Source organism: Eptesicus fuscus, chromosome 4 (genome assembly GCF_027574615.1).
Source record: "Eptesicus fuscus isolate TK198812 chromosome 4, DD_ASM_mEF_20220401, whole genome shotgun sequence".
Classification (NCBI taxonomy): Eukaryota; Metazoa; Chordata; class Mammalia; order Chiroptera; family Vespertilionidae; genus Eptesicus; species Eptesicus fuscus.
This window is the reverse complement of record NC_072476.1, coordinates 45042249-45063099: the sequence shown is the minus strand read 5'-3', so window position 1 is coordinate 45063099 and position 20851 is coordinate 45042249. Positions and strand designations below refer to the sequence as shown.

The following is a 20851-nucleotide window of genomic DNA, read 5'->3' as shown; positions in this document are numbered from 1 at the left end:
GAGGGCACAGGCCAGGCTGGGGGACACCCCCCAAGTTATTCTATAACTTGCTCCACCCTCTCTAGCATTGTGTTTTTCAGATTTAGCCAGGTTGATATATATATAGCTTTGTTAGTTATTTTAAATGCTCTATAGTATTCAATTGTGTGAGCCTACCACAATATATTTCTATATTCTCCTACTGGTGGACATTTCAATTTCTCCCCAGTTTTTCTAATCTTACAAAGAATATTGCAATACACATCCTCCTCATGAGTGCTTCTTTGGGTATCTGTGGGAGAGTTTCTCTAGGGTACAAATTCGGAGGAGGAATTGCTAGGTTCATAAGATATGCCCATTTCAACATAACTAGCTCTTGCCAAATTATGTTCCAAATTGCTATAGGACTTTGTTGTTGCAGTTTGTGGAGTTTGTTTGTTTATTTGTTATTGAGATATATTTTGTATGTCATAAAACTTACCCATTTGAAGTGTACAATTCAATATACTATAGTTTTTAGTATATTTGCCAAACTGTACAACTGTTAACCCAATAGAATTTTAGATTCATGTGAGTGTTTTTATTTATAAATATACTTAAGACATCTCTTTGTAAACCTGGTTATATGTTCTTTCCAGTGTATCCATGGAAATCCCCTGGGAGGAGCTAGTTTGTACAGATTTCCTTGTTTTAAACCTGTTTGAGTAGGTAGCTGGAAGGAACATTCCTAATTAGATTATGAAACTGCTTAAATGCAGGTTCCTGTTATTTGCTATAAAAAGCATTCCTATTTATTCACCTCAGAGTAAAATGACTCAGAACTAACTCTATTTGAAGAGAATGGGAGGAGTGTTATACCAAATAAAGGAGTTATTTTCCCCCAGAACAATTCTTGCTGAAGCCAGAAAGGGAGGGAGGTGTGAACCAGCATAGATGTTGGAGTAAACAGTTGTGAAAGCCAGTGCATTGGCAAAGGAGAAGAGAGCAACCATTTCCCTCCCTCTTAGTCCTCCCTCCCACACACACACACACAGGTTAGCTCATTGAGCTTTTAATCAAATAATGTTCATGCTCTAAGTCAGGCGTCCTCAAACTATGGCCCACAGGCCACATGCGGGTGTTTTTGCCGTTTTGTTTTTTTACTTCAAAATAAGATATGTGCAGTGTGCATAGGAATTTGTTCATAATTTTTTTAAAACTATAGTCCGGCCCTCCAATGGTCTGAGGGACAGTGAACTGGCCCCCTGTTTAAAAAGTTTGAGGACTCCTGCTCTAAGTTATTAATTAATAGAACTTTCAAATACTGTTTACTCCAATTCAAACTTAATGTGTTAATTGACAATGTAGATTGTCAAATATGACTTAAAATTAAAATTTATATAAAAACTAGAGGCCTGGTGCATGAATTCGTGCATCAGTGGGGTCCCTTGGCCTGGTCTGTGGGGATCGGGCCAAAACTATCTCTCCAACATCCCCCACGGGGTCCCGATTGCGAGAGGGCAGTTCTTGGGTGACGCACCCAGAAATCGGGCTCCCTCCTCTCTGGTTCTGGGTGTGTCACCTGAGAATCGCAGCTGCTAAGTCATGGCAGCTCAGCAGCTCCTGGTGGTCAGTGCATGTCATAGGTAATGGCTGGACAGTCAAACAGTCGGATGGTCGCTTAGGCTTTTATATACATAGACTAGAGGCCTGGTGCATGAAAATTCATGCACTGGAGTAGGGGGTCCCTCAGCCTGGCCTGCCCCCTCTCACAGTCCAGGAGCCCTCAAGGGTGGGAGGTGACCCGGCGATCAGGGGAAGGCGATGCCCCCAACACACCTCTGCTGCTGCCACTGCTGGCAGCACAAGCCTTGGTCGGCCCTGGTTACCTGAGCCTCGGGCGGCCCTGGGCGGCTGGGGGGCTGAGGGTGGGTCTGGCCACACTGTTCACCTGCCACCCCCTGGTTGGGCTGAAAGCACTGGGGGACTCCGGCGGGGCTGAGGAAACTGGGTGCTGCCATATTTGTGATGGTGTGACGGTCAATTTGCATATTCTCTCTTTATTAGATAGGCTATTATTCTTATCCAGCTACTAAGTGTTCAAATTCTAATACATTTTTTTCTACTTAGAATCTCATAAGAAAAATCAGGTTTATGGACAACAACATTGTACTAGCTCATTCTTTTAGTCATTGGCTTAAGGACATCAATTTTCAGATGCTATGGTTTCATTTACTCAGGTGCTTGGCAGCTTTCTGAAGTTTCCTCCTTGCCCTTTAGAGTTTCCCACATGTACAGAGGGTACGGTCACATTCTGTGACCCACCCAGTGGGTGACATTAAGACCTGGCAATGTAAGACTCTGATGAGGAGGAAAGGCACAGGGCTGACTGCCCAAGGCAAATACACTGTATCTCCCCTTGCCAGCAATGCAGTTATGGCAACAGCTTCTCAACCTTCGGCCAGCCCCACCCAGTCATGGGTCAAGAGGCTTTACCTAAAGGAGGAAACAGTCTGACTCAACAGTGAAGTGTGGCACATGGACTGAGACAATTCTGAATTAGATATTTATACTAAGCCACCCTCAATCCTCAGCAACTTGGGTGTCAGCTCAGATTTCCCTATGAGTTTATGAAAATCACTTTGCCTTCTCTCCCCTCTGCTCTACAAGACCTCATCTACATGTGAGTTTAATATTTACCACCTGGAGATGAAGTGATTGGACTTCTTCGGGCTTTGGGACAACACGCACAACCACAGCCAGCTTCGGGGTTTAAGAATGAGCTGCAGTCAATGTGAGGACCCAGGGAAGCTGCTTCTGTAACTGGCTGTGTTACTCCCCATGCATTGAAGCCTCAGGCCTACATAGGAGGTTTTGGGTCCACCCCCAGGCCCAACTCATACTTTAGGGTCTGCAAGGTGAAGAACAACAGAATGAAATGGAAAACAGCCATGACTTTCAATGGAAGGGATTAAGCCCAGCAAGCAACTTGAATTCAGGGTAGAAATCCAGTTAGGTCAGGAAGGAGCACAGTGCCTGAGTTCTTTTCTCACTACCCCCTTTGCCCACCCTAAGAATGAATAGTCTAACTACTTCATCAAACCTGTGTTCCCAAATGAGGCAAAATTATCTAGGTGTTGCTCAGCCCCAGAAAATAATTGAGTTAAATGAGGCCTTCACACCCCAACTCAGCAGCACGCTCCATGTGTCCGCTGCTTCTGAGTGTGAGAAGCAATGAACAGCAGAGGCATCCGCATCTGGGCTATTTGCATGAAGTTCTTCAGAGCTGGCACTCCTGGACTTCCACCCCCCTGCTTTCCTAGTTTATGGCCCCACTTCCCTAACTTGTCACAGTCTCAGCAATGTTCTTTCATCCTTGTGGCCTAGGCTCCCTCCTACCACAACAGCTCCTACATCTCTTGCTGTTCAGGAGGCTTCTCTCAAGTTTCAGTGCTGGGATGGGTACTGCACCTAAAAACAAGGCCCTGCATCTTTCTTTCTCTATTAAAACTCTATTTCCTGCAAGTAGCAAGAGTTGCAAGAATTGAGGTATAAGTGGTTATAAACTCATATTTGCCCTTTCCCCCATCCCATGTGCCAGAAGCCAGTTCCAGCATGTCATAAATGCAAGAGTTTCATCAAAAGGTTGATGGAATTTGGGGACTCAACAAGGGCTGAGTCACATATGTTATCGCCTGTTGGAGATGGCAGAGGGCATTTCCCCAAACCTGAAAAGGATACATAAATTGATTGCTTGCTGCCAAGACAGCTCAGGGCATCTTAATCTACATGTTATTGCCTCCTACTGGCCAAACACCTGAACAGCCGAAGGCAGTTTCTCCCAAACCTGATAATCTGACAATGGATTCTGTACCTAACCCTACACTTTGATGTGTATATCTCCACCTTGCCTTAGGACAAATTGTGTTAATAAAAAGCAAGGGGTCCTGAGACAAAGAGAACTTAGTTCCTTTAGCTAAGTCTCGTCTGACTCCCCATAATGCCTTCCAAAATTATGTTTCGTCTCTGGACTCTTATTTAATTTATGCACAGCACCTTCTCCAGATTTCTGAACTCTTCTAGATGCTGGATCAAGACCATCGGCATTACCATGGAGCAGATTAAATGTGCATAGGCAACAGGAATAGTTCTAGTAGCATAGAACTGGCATAGTAGCTATGTGTAAGGCACTATTTGAATGCTTCCCATGTATTACTTAATCTGCAAAATAACCTTACTAGGGAGGCAATATCTTTATTTTTTGATAAAGACTCTGAGACTCAGAAAGGCTAGGTATCTTAATTAAGATCACATTTTATAGAGGACAGGGTGAGATTCAAACCCAGATGGGCTGACTCCACAGCAGTGGCGTTGGAAGGGACGGGGCAGGGTGGTGGTGAGAGGAATCCATTTGGCTGCAGGTGGAGAGAATTTTAAAATAATAAAATCAACTCAAATTATCACGCCATGTATAAAAATTTTCAATATAGCAGTGATGAAATATTCTTCCTTACTTGGGTGGATCCCTCCCATCATCGTAATAGGCTAGACAGTGTTGTGTCTGTATATTGTGCCTGACAATGGAACAATCATGGTACAACTGAGGGAAGCTTGACTGCAACACTGCGGATGACTGAGCAAAGATATGGAAAGAACCTGGGGTTTTAAAACTATTGTGGTAAAATACACATAAAATTTACCATTTTAACCATTCAGTTCAGTGGCATTAAGTACATTCACAATGTTGTGCAACCATCACCACTATCCACTTCCAGAACTTCTTCATCATCCCCCCCAAAAAACTCTGTACCCATTAAACATGACTTTCTATTCTTCCCTCCCCCAGCTCCTGGTCACCACTATTCTTCTGTCTCGATGAATTTGCCTATATTAAGTACATACAATATTTGTCCTTTTGTGTCTGGCTTTTTTTCACTTAACATAGTGTTTTCCAGGTTGTATCTATGTTGTAGCACGTATCAGAATTTTATTCCTTTTTAAGGTGCAATATTATACTATATGTAAGAAGCTGGGTTTTAATGACACCTTTGAGGCACCATATGTTAGGGGACCTCTTATTAAGGTAGATGATAAGTTTACCTTACGGGGTAGGTCATGTGCATTGGGTTTTGTTTCTGACAGCTGAAAGATTCCCAACTGACACATGAGGCACAATTCAGATTCTTCTGTGAAGCTCCAGGGTGGGCAATAGGCCCAGAGTACTCAGAGTGGAAGCTCTCCAGCATGTGGCACAATTCTCCAGCATTTCCCCATGGGTATGTGTGTAAATCTAAATCTATGTATGTGTACGTATGTATAGGCACACAAACACATGACCTAGCCCACACCTTTACCTCTTTTCATCCTTATTTTAGCTATTTTGATAATTTTCTTTAAAAAATGTTCTTATTAATTTTAGAGTGAGAAGGATAGAGAGATAGAAACATCAATGAGAGAGAAACATTGACCAGCTGCCTCCTGCACACCTCCTACTGGGGATCACGCCGACAATCCAGGCATATGCCCTGACCGAGAATCAAACTGGTGAACTCCTGGTTCATAGGTCAATGCTCAAACACTGAGCCACACCAACCAGCTATTTTGATAATCTCTTGTTAAAACTATTAGGTTCAACATATACAGTTATTTGGTACTTAGCATTTTTCATCATAAAAAACTATATTGAGCTCCAAATGGAGTGAGACATTGTGTCTGGTACTCTACAGAGGAGTACACATTGATGCCTCTTTTGAAAATACTTTTCCACAATCTTCAATAGAGTTAGTAATAATCAAGTTTAGTCGAGGGTAAAGAATAAAAACATTTATTTAAGAAAAACCATCCAGCATCAATAGCTCTGAGTTTGGCAAGTGCTATGAAGAGTGGGTGATTAATGTTTTGTTGGTTATGAAATTTGAGATACAGGAAGCAGTATGGCAAAAAAAAAATGCTTATTATTAAAACTGAAAAAGAAGAGTTAGTAAGCTACTATGATAGAAAGGAACTTGAGGTTAAGAAAATGTCACCACACAATGAAAACAATCCCCTCTCTAATAAGTACTAGTAGAGACGGAGGCTAGACTTACTTGCAAGATATGGGTGAATGTTCCTCAGGGAACATTTTGGTTCCTGGCGGTGAAGAGGTGGACTGTACAAAGATGTGAGCAGACCCCAGTACTAGAAGGAGACACGGAGAAGCAGGATAAGGAGAAAGAAAAAATCATGCAGAATGTCTTTGCTCGAGGGTCCCTATAAAAAACATATTTTTAAAAATCTGAGTAAGCATGTATTATAATTTTTATGTGACTATAAAAATATAATGAACAGTATGAAAACTACTGTAAACATCTAAGAATCCCCTTTCATTGTAAACATATACATAAAGCCTCCTGAAACTATATTATATATCACATTACCAAATTCTATTTTTGCTGTTCCCTTTTCTGGTTCCTAGTTGTTCACATTCTGGGAGAGAACCAAGGCCTTTAGAGACCCTTCAATCCAGTCCTTTTATTTCATAGGTAAAGAGGGTAAGCAGCTTGCCCACGGTCACATTCATCCTCAGTGGCAGAGACTGGACTAGACCCAGGTCTCCTGATCTCCCATTGGGGGCTCTTCACATTACAACATGACCTGGCTCACACCCCACTCCTCCTGGTCTGTACCTGATGATTCTCCCTGAATCTCAGCTGGGCAGAGGGCTGTGAGGGAAAGGACAGGTCTGTTGGGGCTTTCTGGGTTGCTATGAGTGTGGAACACTAGATAAAGTCCTGGTTACAGAAAATGACCAACATGAGGAGCTTCAGGCTCCAGGGGACATCGCAACCCTCCTCCATGGAGTCTCTATCCACCACACGATCAACCGAGCTGCTAATCAGTAGTGGGACTTGCCTCCAAATATGTAAATTCCAGCAAAAAGAAAAATACATTTAACTGGATTTTTTTTGAAAAGCCCCATCATTCTCACATCTATTTCTGATTTCATGTTCATCAGCACTCAACATTCCATATGTTATATTCTGGCTAACCAGATTTCTGGGTGACAATAGGGGAGATGCTTTATCACAACATTCATGAGAGGTGTCTCAAGAGGGAGGGTCGTCAGATCTCTTGGGGCCATTCTTATGTGTTTCCTTTGAGAAGAAAATTAAGTGATACACACACACACACACACACACACACACACACACACACACATATATTTACTGTTATTTTTAAATCCTCACCAGAGGATATATGGTCTTACTGATTTCACAGAGAAAGGAAGAGAGAGGGATGGAGGGAGGGAGGTAGGGAGGGAGGGAGGAAGAGAGAGAAACAAACATTGATGTGAGAGAGAAACATCAATCAGTTGCCTCCCGTTACACCCCAACTGGAGATCCCTGGTATGTGCCCTGACCGGGAATCAAAACTGCAACCTTACAGTGTATTGGATGACACTCCCACCAACTGAGCCACATAGGCCAGGATGAAAGTGTTATATTTTGTAAATGTCTATCATGCAAGTTGTTGTTCAAGGTTCAACACAAGGACTGTGAATTGAGAATATCCTTTGTCATATTCATGAATTAGGAAAACTGTGACAGCAAAGATCTTGAAACTGACATTCTCGAGTTTATTGAAAATTCAAGAAGTACCACAATTCTTTGATTGTCTGGCAGAAATTTATCTCCCTTGTGCTCTCTAGATTCCTATAAGAATAGGATCTCTTTTATTTAAACCTTTCCTGGAAGTTACTTTCTCAAGTGAAGATAAATCATTTGTTTTATAAGTCGAGAGCCAGCCACGTGTTCTGTGTTCCACCTCAGGCAATGAATTCCCTTTGTGCCATTTTTCTTGTCTCTTTCCATATAGTTTGCTGTGTCTTATACACAGACTCCTGAAAAATTCTTTCCACTTGTGTGGGAAAGCCACGGCTTTCTTCCTCCAGGGCATTGATGGTTCGCAGGGCAAAGGGAGTCCTTTCCCGGGTGAGGGGGTTGTTCAGGGGCCGCATGGGTATAACAGAGTTGTATTTGTGCTGCCTGTTAACGGAGTTCATTAGGGACGTGTAGAACTGGAACCTACACCAGGTATCCCTTAAAAAGTTCTCAGTCAACAATAAGATGGTCCATGCAGACCCATTTACAGCATCATCTAAATTCTGTAAATGCTGTCTGCCACATGGCATCTCAGCAAAGATGATTCCAGGTTTGATGCCAAAGTCATTTTGGAGCAGATCCTGGACTCTGAGAGCTTCGTCTGTGTCATCCTCTGCGTGCAATATCACAAATTTGAAGAACACCTCTTCTTCTGACTCCTCTTCAGACATCCCATCCACGCCCGCAGCTCCCGCCAGCTCTCCCGCTGGCATCTCTGTTGTGCAGCTCTGCTCAGCAACATCATGCAGGGAGATGTCAGATTTCTTAGAATCCGACTCATGTCGTCTCTGACTTGTATCCACACTGTGGCTTTTACCCAAAGGGAGAGAAAGAGGGCAGGGATCTATTTTAGACTTCCCGATACCCATGATAAATATCCAAGTTAGAAGAGAAAAGTTTTATTTCTCAGCATTTCTTTTCATTCTAAAAGAAAAAATAACAAAGAACATTGTAAATTTAATCAAAACATTGAAAACAGAAACGTGCATTCAACATGAAAAGCTCAAAAAGATGGCAATATATAGATCCTAAGGAAGAAATGCCACACAGATCATTGGGAAACAAAATCAACTGTCTTTTGTGAGCTTCACAAGGGCTACTGCAGGTGGTCAAAGGTAAGTTAAACCGAGTGTCAGGCAAATATAATAGGAGGCATTTGGAAGTTTTAAATGGTATTCTATTGCTGTGGGTGCCACCATCTTTGAGGGCGTGACAGTCAATTAGCATATTTTCTCCTTATTGGCTGTGGGCACCACCATCTTTGTGAGGGTGTGACGGTCAATTAGCATATTCCCTCTTTATTAGATAGGCTACTAGAGGCCCGGTGCATGGGATTTGTGCACTGGTGGGGGTGTGGCCTGCAGGGATCGGCCTGCTGTGCGAGCGCCGCTCATCCCGGTCAGCCCAGCGGCACTTCCACTGCATTGAACGTCTGCCCTCTGGTGGTCAGTGCATGTCATAGCTACTGGTCGACCGGTCATTCTGCCATTTGGTCGCTGGGCTTTTATTATATAGGAGTCTAATTTCAGAGTGGAAGAATTAAATCAGACATAAAAGAAAAGTATTCCACGTGAATCTAATTTAAATAAATGTTCAGATAATGTTGGTAACATTGTTAGTGTAACTCCAAAATAGGCAGTGACAAGGGGGATAGTTTTATCAAAAAACAGAAAGTTCAGAATATATAACTTTAGGCTCCATATTTTCAAATATGGGCCCATTCTGTTTATTTTCCAGAGCATTTTTATTTATTGTTCATGGGCAAAGACCAGAGTTCAGGAAGAAATCAGAATTACATTGATAATGACATGAGTAACACAGCTTCATATACCAAAGTAATTCAGGTTTAGAAGAAACCATTCAGCAAAAATGGTGAAAAATTGTTATGGGAAGGAAGAAAGATAGGGGAAAAACACCTAGAACTTCTTTCTCATATCTATAAAGCGTGAAAGGGTTTGCTGCTTCCCCTGAATAGTGAAGGAATTCAGCTCCTGTCTGTCATTTATTATATCTGTACTTCAGGTTCTCACTCCATAATATATTATACCAACTACCAAGAGGTATTCTAGGCATAATAATTCTAAACTGCTACTTACATACATATATACATTCCAAATAATTAAAAACAAATCAATTTGCCCTGGCCAGGTTGGCTCAGTGGATAGAGCATTGATCTGCAGACTGGGGTGTCTCAGGTTCAATTCCAGCCAAGGGCACACGCCCGGGTTGCAGGCTTGATCCCCAGTGGGAGGCATGCAGGAGGCAGCTGATTCTCTCTCATCATTGATGTTTCTATCTCTCCCTCTCCCTTCCTCTCTGAAATCAATAAAGAAATATATTTAAAAAAATAAAAAAATATGTTTAAAAACAAATGAATTTGAACTTTCTTCACTGGTTAGGATTAACTGCCGACTTTGTTACTGCATTATGAAAACAGGTTGTACCATGCAAAGTTGCAGAAAGAAGCTTCCCCTGCACAATAAAATAACTGTTAAACCATTCAGAGACATTGGTTTATTGTGCCAATTAAAATGATCTTCATTTCTTCATTGAGTGGTTTATTAAAGCAACTGACTATCATTGTCTTGATCATTAGCTGCTGCAGGTAAGTGCACTTAAGTAATAAAGATATTCATAAAAATGTCAAAAACTTCTAAGGTAAAATGCTATGTCAAGCCAGATCACAAAGTCTTTTGAACTAAAAATTTAAAAAAGAATTACAACATTATGCCTTCGTTTTCTTAAATACCAGTCAGCAAAAAGAGCAAAACACTCCAGAAACCTCTGTGTGCTATTCAACTTCCAAGCACTCCCATCCACCCCCAAGCAGAAAAAAGTGAATAACGATGTCTGAAAAGCTTCACTATGACCTTCTAATTTGGAGGGAGAGAGGAAGGAGATGGCCAAGGGGAAAGGATGTGGAAAGCTGTGTGCTGAAACCTGCCTTTCCTACCATCAGTGATGCACAGCCGGGGAGATGGTCCAGATTCATCACTGGGGTTCGCAAGGCTGGGAGAAAGGAGAGAACCTGAGTGCGCTCACTCTGAGCCATTAACTCCATTGATAAAGGGCTTTACTAGATCAGAAGGAAGGCTTAGAGTGCTGAAGGAAAAGGAGGGAGAGAGAAGGCTCGCAAAAAGAATCCCGGGAAGCTCCCTTTAAAGTTCTCCTCACCCATCAGGAATGGTCAGCACCAGGGCTAACACATTTAGGTTTCATCTCCTTCCCCTCGGCTAAATGGAAGGAGAGTGAAGGTGGCCGCTGGGGAGAGGCACATGAGACGGCTGTTCACAGGAATAAAATCCTGTGTGCATTCACTTTTTTAGGAAAGGTAGTGGTTGAAACACCTAATGACTTTGAAAACATTTATATTGAAAAGCCTCATTCCCATCCTTATCCATCCTATTACCCCCATGGTCTCCAACTGTGACCAATTTTACAAGTTTCCCCTATATCCTTCTACTGTTTCTTTATGAATATATATTCTTTCTTTGATTTCCTTTTTATAAAAGAAGTATTATATATACATATATATGTGAATGCTCATTTACACACACACACACACACACACACACACACACAGCCAAACACCAGTATATAGCAGATTGCTTTTCCCATTAACGCTACGACCTCAGAGCTTTCCACATCAGCACATAGAGAACTTCCTCACTCTTCCTCACAATGACACAATCTGGCAGCACGTGGATATACTATAACTGTCCCCTGTTCCTGCACGTGTGAGTTGTTTCCAGTCTACCACTATCATGAACAATGCTTCAATGAATAACTTTGGGCAAAAGTCATTTCATATGTGTGCAAGTTCATCTGCAGAATAATCCTACCAAAATGGGATTTATATATCAAATAACAAATGCACTTGTGATAACGATAGATTTGGCCAAATTGCTCTCTATGAGATTGAACCTTTTTTGTTTGTCTGTTTTTAACTTGATACAATGACACCCCCACCTCCCTTCCCTTGCCCCAGCAAAGATCTAAGGCCATAGAAGCCACCAATCACTACTGACCACAGCCCAACAGAGCTAATCACATCCCCTTAAGCAAGCGAAATGTGGAAAAATATAATTCATCCGAATGAAGCCTGCCACTGAGGTTCTGAAGGAAAGATCAGCACAGGTCTGAGATAAGAGGGAATGAAGGTCCACAGGGTACCCACTTCATACCTAGGCTAAAGGGGTTCCAATAGAACCCCCATATTAAATAGGAGTAAGATGGAAAGGACATCTTGCCAAATATGCAAAAGCATTACAGGAAATAAAAAAAGAATATAAAGAAGAATCATAGCATGCAAAAGACCAATAAAAAATTCCATTTTCCTTAAGGCTCTGGAATCAGACTGTCTGGATGTAAATCCCAGCTCTGCTATTAAAAAAACTGGGAAACTTTGTACAAGTCACCAAATACCTTTGTGCTTTGATTTCACCATATGTAAAATGGTAATAATTGTAGTACCTACATGTAGGGTTTTTAGTATATAATTATAGTACCTATGAAGATCAAAATGGCTTAGAACAATGCACCCAAAATTTTAGCAGCTGTTACTGTTATTACATACGTAACAAAAGCTAAAGAAAAATTTACACAACAAACGCTTATGCTCTGGGGCAGTGCAACTCAAAGTGTAGTGCATGGACAAGTTGCTAGTCTCTGAACTTTTTGGTGCCAGCCTATGTCAAGATAAGGAGACTGTGCCAGAGTGTCCATCAACCACATCAGTTAAATATACTGTTTAATTCTGCTGACTTTTTTTCATAGTAAGACATTCTCAATGAAGAAAGCAGCATGGTTTACCCTGGATGCATGCTTCTTACATTATAGACAAGCACTTGGAGTAATATGCTCTAGGAGACACAAAAGAGAATATTTAGGTCAGGACTCTGCTTTCTCCCTAGGTTATTATTGCACCAGCCTCCCAACTGATTGTTCTGCCTGTCTAAGGCCTTACAGGCTTCTAGCCTCGTCTCCTTACTGCAACTATTTTAACCTGTCTAAAACACCTACCAGGGGCTCTCTTTCTGCCAGCATGATCAGATTCAAAGTCCTGAACATAGTATCATAGGCCCCTTATGCTCTGTAATCCTATTTATCTCTCCATTCTAATCTCTCATCACTACCTTCTTCCCACCCTCATATAAACACCTAGTGCAAAATGATCCTAACAAAAGTTGCTCCAGATACCCTATAACCCTAGGGCAACCCATAAAACAAAAACATTAAAAATGAGATTAACAGCCCTAGCTGGTTTGGCTCAGTGGATGGAGCGTAGGCCTGCGGACTCAAGGGTCCCGGGTTCGATTCCGGTCAAGGGCATGTACCTTGGTTGCGGGCACATACCCAGTAGGGAGTGTGCAGGAGGCAACTGATCGATGTTTCTCTCTCATCGATGTTTCTAACTCTCTATCCCTCTCCCTTCCTCTCTGTAAAAAAATCAATAAAATATATTTTTTAAAAAAAGAGATTAACAGAATTAGATGGAAAGGGAAGCTATAGACAAATTGAGGAAAAAATAGAAACAGCAAAGAGTGAAGTAAATATGAAATAAAAACCATATCAGTTAAACATGGTGGAAAGACTTGAAAAAAATCACAGAATATGGAAAGGAAAAAAAGACACCCTCCACCCCAATAAAGCAATTTGAGAAAAAGATATAGCTATGAAGATTTCTTTTAAAAGACAACCAATAAAATGAAAATCAATGCATCTGAAACAGAAAACTCAATGATCATAACAAAAACATTCAAAGATATAACAGATTCATCACCCTAATCCAAATGATCAATCTTACTGATGACAACTAGACATTATGTACCTCCTGGTGTAATTCAATATGATTGATATGCACAGTCATAATGTATGGCAAGACTTGCTAATGATGTCGAGTAAGCACAGCATATAGTCTGGGTTTAGGGGAGAGGTCCAGCCAGGAGGTGGTTATTTGGCATTTAAAATCTAAAGGTTATATGAAATTATTAAGGGAGAAAAAGGAAGTGGATTTTGCCAGTCCCCACAATCATGTGAGCCAATTCCTAAAATAAATCTCCCTTCCTCCCTCCATCTCTCCCCTCTCTCCCTCCTCTAACCTATTAGTCATGTTTCTTTGGAGAACCCTAATACCACCTTCTTTAAAAGTTTGTTGCCCTAAAATTAAGAGTTAATGTTTGCATTTTTAAAACATTATGACCACTTGGGAAGAGAGGCTCCCAAACAATAAATAAAATAATAATCATTAATAATTTGATAATAAAATACATGAACATATACAATTTTCAAATCTGTCCATGTATTTACCACAGAAAAAAAGTTTTTGTGTTCAAATCACAGCCTCTGAAATTTAACACATTTAAAATTAATGCATCTAGGACTAGACTTGAATCCTTCAGCCTTTACATTTTCTGTCCGATCTAAACAGCTCCATCTTGTGGCAAATACATGCAAAATCAATGGGTTCTTTGCTTGTCAGTTAATACATTTTGATGTTATTAATAAACTAGAGGCCCAGTGCATGATTAAATCATGCACGTGTAGGGTCCCCTTTCGCTTTCGATTGCGGGGTCCCCTTTCGCTTTCGATTGTAGGGTCCCCTTTCACTTTCGATTGCGGGGGAGCTGGGTGCCTGTCCGCTGGTGCACCAGGCCTTTCAGAAGCCTCCGGCATGGCGGAGGCTTCTGAAAGGCTTGGTGCCAGAACGGACAGGCACCCAGCTCCCCAGCTTTTGATGGTCTGCGGCGGCACATGAGCTTGCTGCCCCAGAGGCCCCGGCCCCTTCTGTGCCGCAGCACAGCCATGGCGTAGATGCTGAGCTCATGCCGCCGCTGGCAACGCGAGCTCAGCGTCCCGCTGGCCCAATAGGCCACCCTGGCCACCCCGAGTCCCGCCCCTCGTGCCTCCTGACCAATCGTGGGCATAGCGAAGGTATGGTCAATTTGCATATTTGTCTATTATTAGGTAGGATAAGTGTTGTTGAAAACTTACTCTGTACCAACACCTGCTGGGCTTTGGGGCTGTGAAGCCAGGATAAGTAGACGAGTAGGACCCACTGCACTGGGGCTTCACTCAGGAGAACGGGTGCCACGCAAGCACTGGGGAAGGACACCTGCAGCAGGGAACATGGGCGTTAGCACGGCAGAGAGAAAGGTGGACGTTTTCCACACAGTGGGACCAGCATTTGCAAAAACACAGGCACCAGAGGGCAACTTTTGTTAGGATCATTTTGCACTAGATGTTTATATGGCTCGAGTCCACGTATATGAGGGTGGGAAGAAGGTAGTGATGAGAGATTAGAATGGAGAGATAAATAGGATTACAGAGCATAAGGGGCCTATGATACTCTGTTCAGGACTTTGAATCTGATCATGCTGGCAGAAAGAGAGCCCTGGTAGGTGTTCAGTTGGGGTGTTTTAGACAGGATAGAAGCCTGTAAGGCCTTAGACAGGCAGAACAATCAGTTGGGAGGCTGGTGCAATAATAACCTAGGGGAGAAAGCAGAGTCCTGACCTAAAGAAGTGATCATGGAGACAAAGACCTATAGTAGGTAACAAAGGTGGGTGGGTGGCAGAAAGAAGAATCACATATGCCTCCCAAACCTGTGCCTGCTGTAACTTGGTGGTATTGCCATTCGCCTAGACCAGTGGTCGGCAAACTCATTAGTCAACAGAGCCAAATATCAACAGTACAATGATTGAAATTTCTTTTGAGAGCCTAATTTTTTAAACTTAAACTTCTTCTAACGCTACTTCTTCAAAATAGACTCTCCCAGGCCGTGGTATTTTGTGGAAGAGCCACACTCAAGGGGCCCAAGAGCCGCATGTGGGTCGCGAGCCGAGGTTTGCCGACCACGGGCCTAGATAAATGGGGGTGGAGGCGGGTGTGAACAATTAATCCTGCTTGGAATTTATAGGTTCCTTGGTCCTGGCAAAAGCCCCAATGCTGCTAGGTGGTGCAAGGAGGTGTCCCCAGAAACTCAACCTAGAGCCTAGCTCTTGGGGACCCCATAACCTAGAAGATGAGTTGTCCAGTAGGCACATACACAGATAGGTCCAATGCACAAATAGGAGAACATCTTCATGGGGGATGAAAGTTGGGCACTACTTCAATTCTGTGAGGAATTGAGACTAGGCAGAAAGTGAGGTGAGAGAACAGAGACAGAACCAGTGCCAGACGGACATCCAGAGGAGGAGGGGCCCGCAGAGGAAAGGGAGGAGTGGCCCTGGAGCAGCAGGAAAATCAGGCACAGATCGGTATCTGGAACTGAGGGAGGAGGGTGCTCTGAGCAGTGGTTGGTGTCCACTGCTTTTAGCACCTGGAGGTTGTGGGGAGCAGTGACGGAATGACGGGAGCCACCACACCAGACTGCAGTGTGCTTCAGAGTCCAGGAAGTGAGGGCTCGAGGAGGGGCCGGGGGGACTTCCCCAAGAAGGAAAGGAGAGACCCAATAGTTGCAAATGAACGTAGGGTCCAGAGAAGATGTCATTAAGAAAAGTGATACTTGGAATGCCCAGGAACTGAAGGAATTTGCTAGGCGAGAGAAAGAGGATGAAAAATATGAGAGGGAGCTTCTCAGAGCTGAGCTGTTATCTTCTTGGTCCTTAGGCAGTTCTGCCTCTCCAACTTCCCCTTTCCTGAGGAAAGCAGAGAGAAGCCTTAGCTCTGAGTGTGCCAGGTTGTGGGATCATGCTCCCGAGGAACACTGCACACAACGTGGTCACCTAGCGGCTTTCAGGAGAAGGTGAGTGCACTTCTGTTTGTGTGAGGGATAGTTGCATTACAGTAGGTCCTCGGGTTACGTCGGAGATCCGTTCCTACAGCGGGAACCCACCTACATAAGCACCTGCGTCACTCACATGGAGCACATACACAGCAGTGATGAAGTGGGACAGTAAAAAAAAATTTTAAAGAAAGATAACAATACTGACCTTTACTTGTGGTAAATAAATAATAAAAAACATAAAGCACATATGTACATACGTCAAAATGATGTAACATTTTTTAAAATAAATAAATGGGAGATGGCGACGTAACCACAAAACAACGTACGCCGAGTCCAATGTAACCCGAGGACTGCCTGTATCTCGAGAGAGATATTGTTGTCTGGATGTGAAGTGGCCAAAGGGGCATGCTGTAGCAGGTACTACAGATTTGCTTACGCAAAATTGATTCTGACTTCCTTTTAGTGTTCCTTCCCGAAATTTCTATACCAAAAGTACTTAAAGCTGTATTTCCTAGACTCCCTTGAAGCTAGGGTTCAAGATGTTGTTTAAGTTCTGCCGATCAGATGTACTTACATGTCTGGGTTAACTATGAAGGCAGGCAGAGCACAGGGCCCCTATTTAGCTGGTGAAGGCTTTAGTGGAGTTGTGATTCAGGAGCCGGCAGCTTCCCGATAGGTTTTTTTAATAGGTTTCCTGGTCGTGGCAAAAGCCTCAGTGCTGCCAGGTGGTGCAAGGAGGTGTCCCCAGAAACTCAACCTAGAGCCTAGCTCTTCAACTTTCCCGATGAGACTGTAAATCCTGCCATATCCTCGTATGCATACCTCTCTGCTTCAACTAGCTGGAGTAGATTCTGTTCCCTGCAACTAAACTGTGATTGGTACACCACCCAATTTCAGGGCAAAACAGCTTGCCACCTGTTTTTGTAAATACAGTTGTATTGGAAGACAGCCATGCCCACTACTTATGTACTGCCTGTGACTAATTTCATGCTACAGAGGCAGAGTTGAGTAGTTACAGGAGAAACCATGTGGCCCATAAAGCTGATGATATTTACTATCTGACCTTTTCCAGGAAAATTTTGCCAACCCCAGGACGACAGCACAGGAATGCCAGGACACAAGAGAACAGACCTACAGCCAGACAAGGAACATGTGGACTTGTCTTTCTTCACACTGAAAATATTTTTAAAATACCAACTATGGTAACCAATACTAGCATAAAAAGGTAGAATTTTTAAAAAATTTCTTTTATTGCCCTAACCAGTTTGGCTCGGTGGATAGAGCGTCGGCCTGCGGACTGAAGGATCCCAGGTTCAATTCCGGTCAAGGGCATGTACCTTGGTTGCGGGCACATCCCCGGTGGGGGGTGTGCAGGAGACAGCTGAATCGATGTTTCTCTCTCATGGATGTTTCTGGCTCTCTATCCCTCTCCCTTCCTCTCTGTAAAAAAAAAAAAAAAAATCAATAAATATATATTTTTTAAAAATTTCTTTTATTGATTTCAGAGAGGAAGGGAGAGGGAGAGAGAGAGACAGAAACATCAGTGACGAGAGAGAATCATTGATCGGCTGCCTCCTGCACACCTCCTACTCGGGATCGAGCCTGGAACCCAGGCATGTACCCTTGACCGGAATCGAACCCAGAACACTTCAGTCCACAGGCAGACACTCCATCCACTGAACCGAACCAGCTAGGGCAAAAGGTAGAATTTTAATCCATCCTGATCTTATACTGAAATAATATTATTAAGAATCAGCTGGCATTTATTTATTTTCTTCTTTTGGAGATTGTGCAGAATTCATAAGGATGGCAGAGGCCCAGTATAAATAAAAAGATTAGCAAACATTACCTATTAATACTTATTTATAGCCCAACTAATTAATTAGTGCCTGTATTTTTCATAAGGGATACCAGAGCTTGCATGAGAAAAGTTAGGGTTATCAGCTATCTAGGAGTGTAGCACCCTGCATCTTTCCTTCATGGCACTAATCACATACACTTTATTAAGTTGCTGCCTAGTTTCTCATTTTCCCCACTGGCAGGCTGTAAACTAGTAGATTGTAAAGTCTACTAGAACAATGACCAAATCTGCTTTGTTCACCACTATACCCCCAAAGTCTCACTTACAATCACCACTCAAGAAAACCCTTCTGAGTGAATGAATGAGACAATTCCAAATATGACTAACAGTGTTTTTTTGTTTTGTTTTGTTTTTGGTTTAGAGAGATAGCTAAACAGATACCTTTTTATCATCTGTATTAGATAAATTACTGATTCAATCAGAATAGGACTAGCCAATCCAAAGATACCTTGGATTTTAAAATGAGCAATTATATTGCATTTTTTAAAATTATGTGAACATAAATATGGTATATTCATTTCAGGACACAGCTCACGGTTCATATTTGGCAGAAGGCATTTTCTGTTATCTCTAGGTTAAGTACTCCTCTCCTGGACACCCATAATATCCTGTTCACAGCTCTTACAATATGTATAGCACAGCAATCTTAACCTGTCTTCCTTGGTAGCCTGGGAGGTAGCTTCCACTCATTTTCCCATACTTTGTCAAGGAAAATGGCACCATCACTTTCCAGTTATGACTGCCAGAAACCTGAGGCATCACTGACACTTTTCCCTTCCTCCCTACACTTTCACTTAAAGCTATCAAAAATCCTGTCTATTCAACCTCCAAAATACATCTCTAATTGTTCCACTTTCCCTCTGCACCACATTTTCACTCTAGATCAACATCTCTCCCCTAGTCCACTGCACTGCTTCCTAATTGGTCTCTGTAGGTACTCTGGTCAATCTAATCCTTTCTCCACTCAAAGCACTGATCTTTTTAAACACATAGTTCAGATCAAGTTACTTCCACTTACAACCCAGCAATGGCTTTCTACTGCTCTTAGAATAAAAGTTTCTTAATATGGTCAATGCTGCCCTGTATCTGACTTCTTCAGCTCCAACCTCGTCTCCTGACTCGCTCCCCACTGTTCCTCCAGGTCCCCGCACACAGGTCTTTTTTTTTCTCCCCCAGATCCTCCAATTTGCTCAGCTTTTCTCCTGCCACAGGATCTACGAAGACATTTTACTGCGATTTTAAAGAATGAGTTTTATGACTATATTTTCCTTTTATTAGATACTTGAACATAGTATCATGGACTAGCCAAAATTCTATTGAAGGTAAACAATCAGAATGTCCAAAAGCTGGGGAATGGCAATAACTTAAACTGTATCATATTATTTATATGACTGAATCCTATTAAATCATTTAAAATGTTTATGAATATTATGAATAATTTTAATGACATGAGAAAATGCTTCCATAATATTAAGAGAAAAAAAGTAGAGTATAAAATAGCATATACAGTGTGATCTCAGCTTTGTAAAACTAACTGGAGAAAACAGATTGGAAAGAAGTACACCAAAAAGGTAACATTGATTATCTGTGTTTTGTAGGTGTGTGAATGTACGTATATCTATATATATATGTATCCTTTTTCTACAATGATAATGCAATCTGGAAAAAAACTTATTTTAGTAAATAAAAAATTGTTTTCTAGGTTTTATACTTTTAAATGGAGATTTTGCTATAAAAGCTTGATAGTCTGATGTCTACTTAGTCACTTAAAATGTGCATAATATTTTCTGAACAAGCTACTTCATTTTTCTTCTTTCTATTTAAAGTACCTGTTACTGGTACCATTAAGAAAGTCTTTAAATTAGAGACCACAGCTTCCTACTGAAGCAAAGGAATTAACAAAAATAATTATTACATAATCTTTTTAGTAAACTGGATGGTATTTTTCTTTCATTTTCTGAATTTAAAAGTGAGAGCTGGCACTAAAGGGCAAATCTTCTCCCAAACAGGAAGAACATTTTATAAAAACACAGAATTTAAGGGTAAACTGTATATCTTATCAAAATGAGGCTCAACAGAAAGATGGTTGTGTATTTTAATAATAGAGAGTCCAGCCTGGCTGGCATGGCTCAAAGGTTGAGCATCAACCTACGTACCAGGAGGTCATAGTTCGATTCCCAGTCAGAGCACATGCCCAGGTTGCAGGCTGGATCCCCAATGGGGGGCATGCAGGAGGCAGCTGATCAGTGATGTTTCTATCTCATCATTGATGCTCCTATCTCTCTCTCCCTCTCCCTTCCTCTCTGAAATCAACTAAAAATATATATAAAAATATATTAGAGAGTCCTCGTAACCTATAATGTTCTAAAGGTGCCACATGCTTCATGGAATACCAGTATCTAACAGCAACCCACCTGAGGGTCAGTAGTAAAGAAACAAATGGTACAACAGGACCATGGCAGTACTGAGCCAGAGCACTTGAACAGGGAAGTGAAGGTGCACAGCCTGTGATGGTCTACTGGAGGCCATGGCAGGCAAAGGGAACAGCCCCGAGGTCAGTGTCCCTACAGTGGGGTAAGCAAGGGAGAAGGTAGGGGATGAGATCAGAGAAGCAGCCAGGCGTTAGATCACACAAGGCTTTGCGGCCATATTAAGAGTTTGTTT

The 20851-nt window shown here is 42.1% G+C and overlaps 2 protein-coding genes across 2 annotated transcripts in view; both read right to left on the bottom strand.

Annotated features, from left to right (window-relative positions):
- The window catches only part of FEM1C (fem-1 homolog C), a 74530-nt gene extending 59876 nt beyond the window's left edge, over nucleotides 1-14654 (bottom strand). Inside the window, exons 1-2 of the mRNA XM_054714990.1 lie at nucleotides 14592-14654; nucleotides 6045-6135 (exon numbers count right to left, since the gene is read on the bottom strand). The gene's annotated coding sequence lies outside the window, so the exon portion shown is untranslated. The remainder of the gene's footprint in view (nucleotides 1-6044; nucleotides 6136-14591) is intronic.
- Nucleotides 7553-14654, bottom strand: TICAM2 (TIR domain containing adaptor molecule 2). Its single transcript, XM_008144458.3, has 2 exons — nucleotides 14592-14654; nucleotides 7553-8522 (listed from the first exon to the last, which is right to left on the bottom strand). Exon 2 carries the CDS (start codon nucleotides 8465-8467, stop codon nucleotides 7763-7765), a length of 705 nt encoding a protein of 234 aa, XP_008142680.2. The 5' UTR covers nucleotides 8468-8522; nucleotides 14592-14654; the 3' UTR covers nucleotides 7553-7762.
- Nucleotides 14655-20851: the final 6197 nt, after the last annotated feature.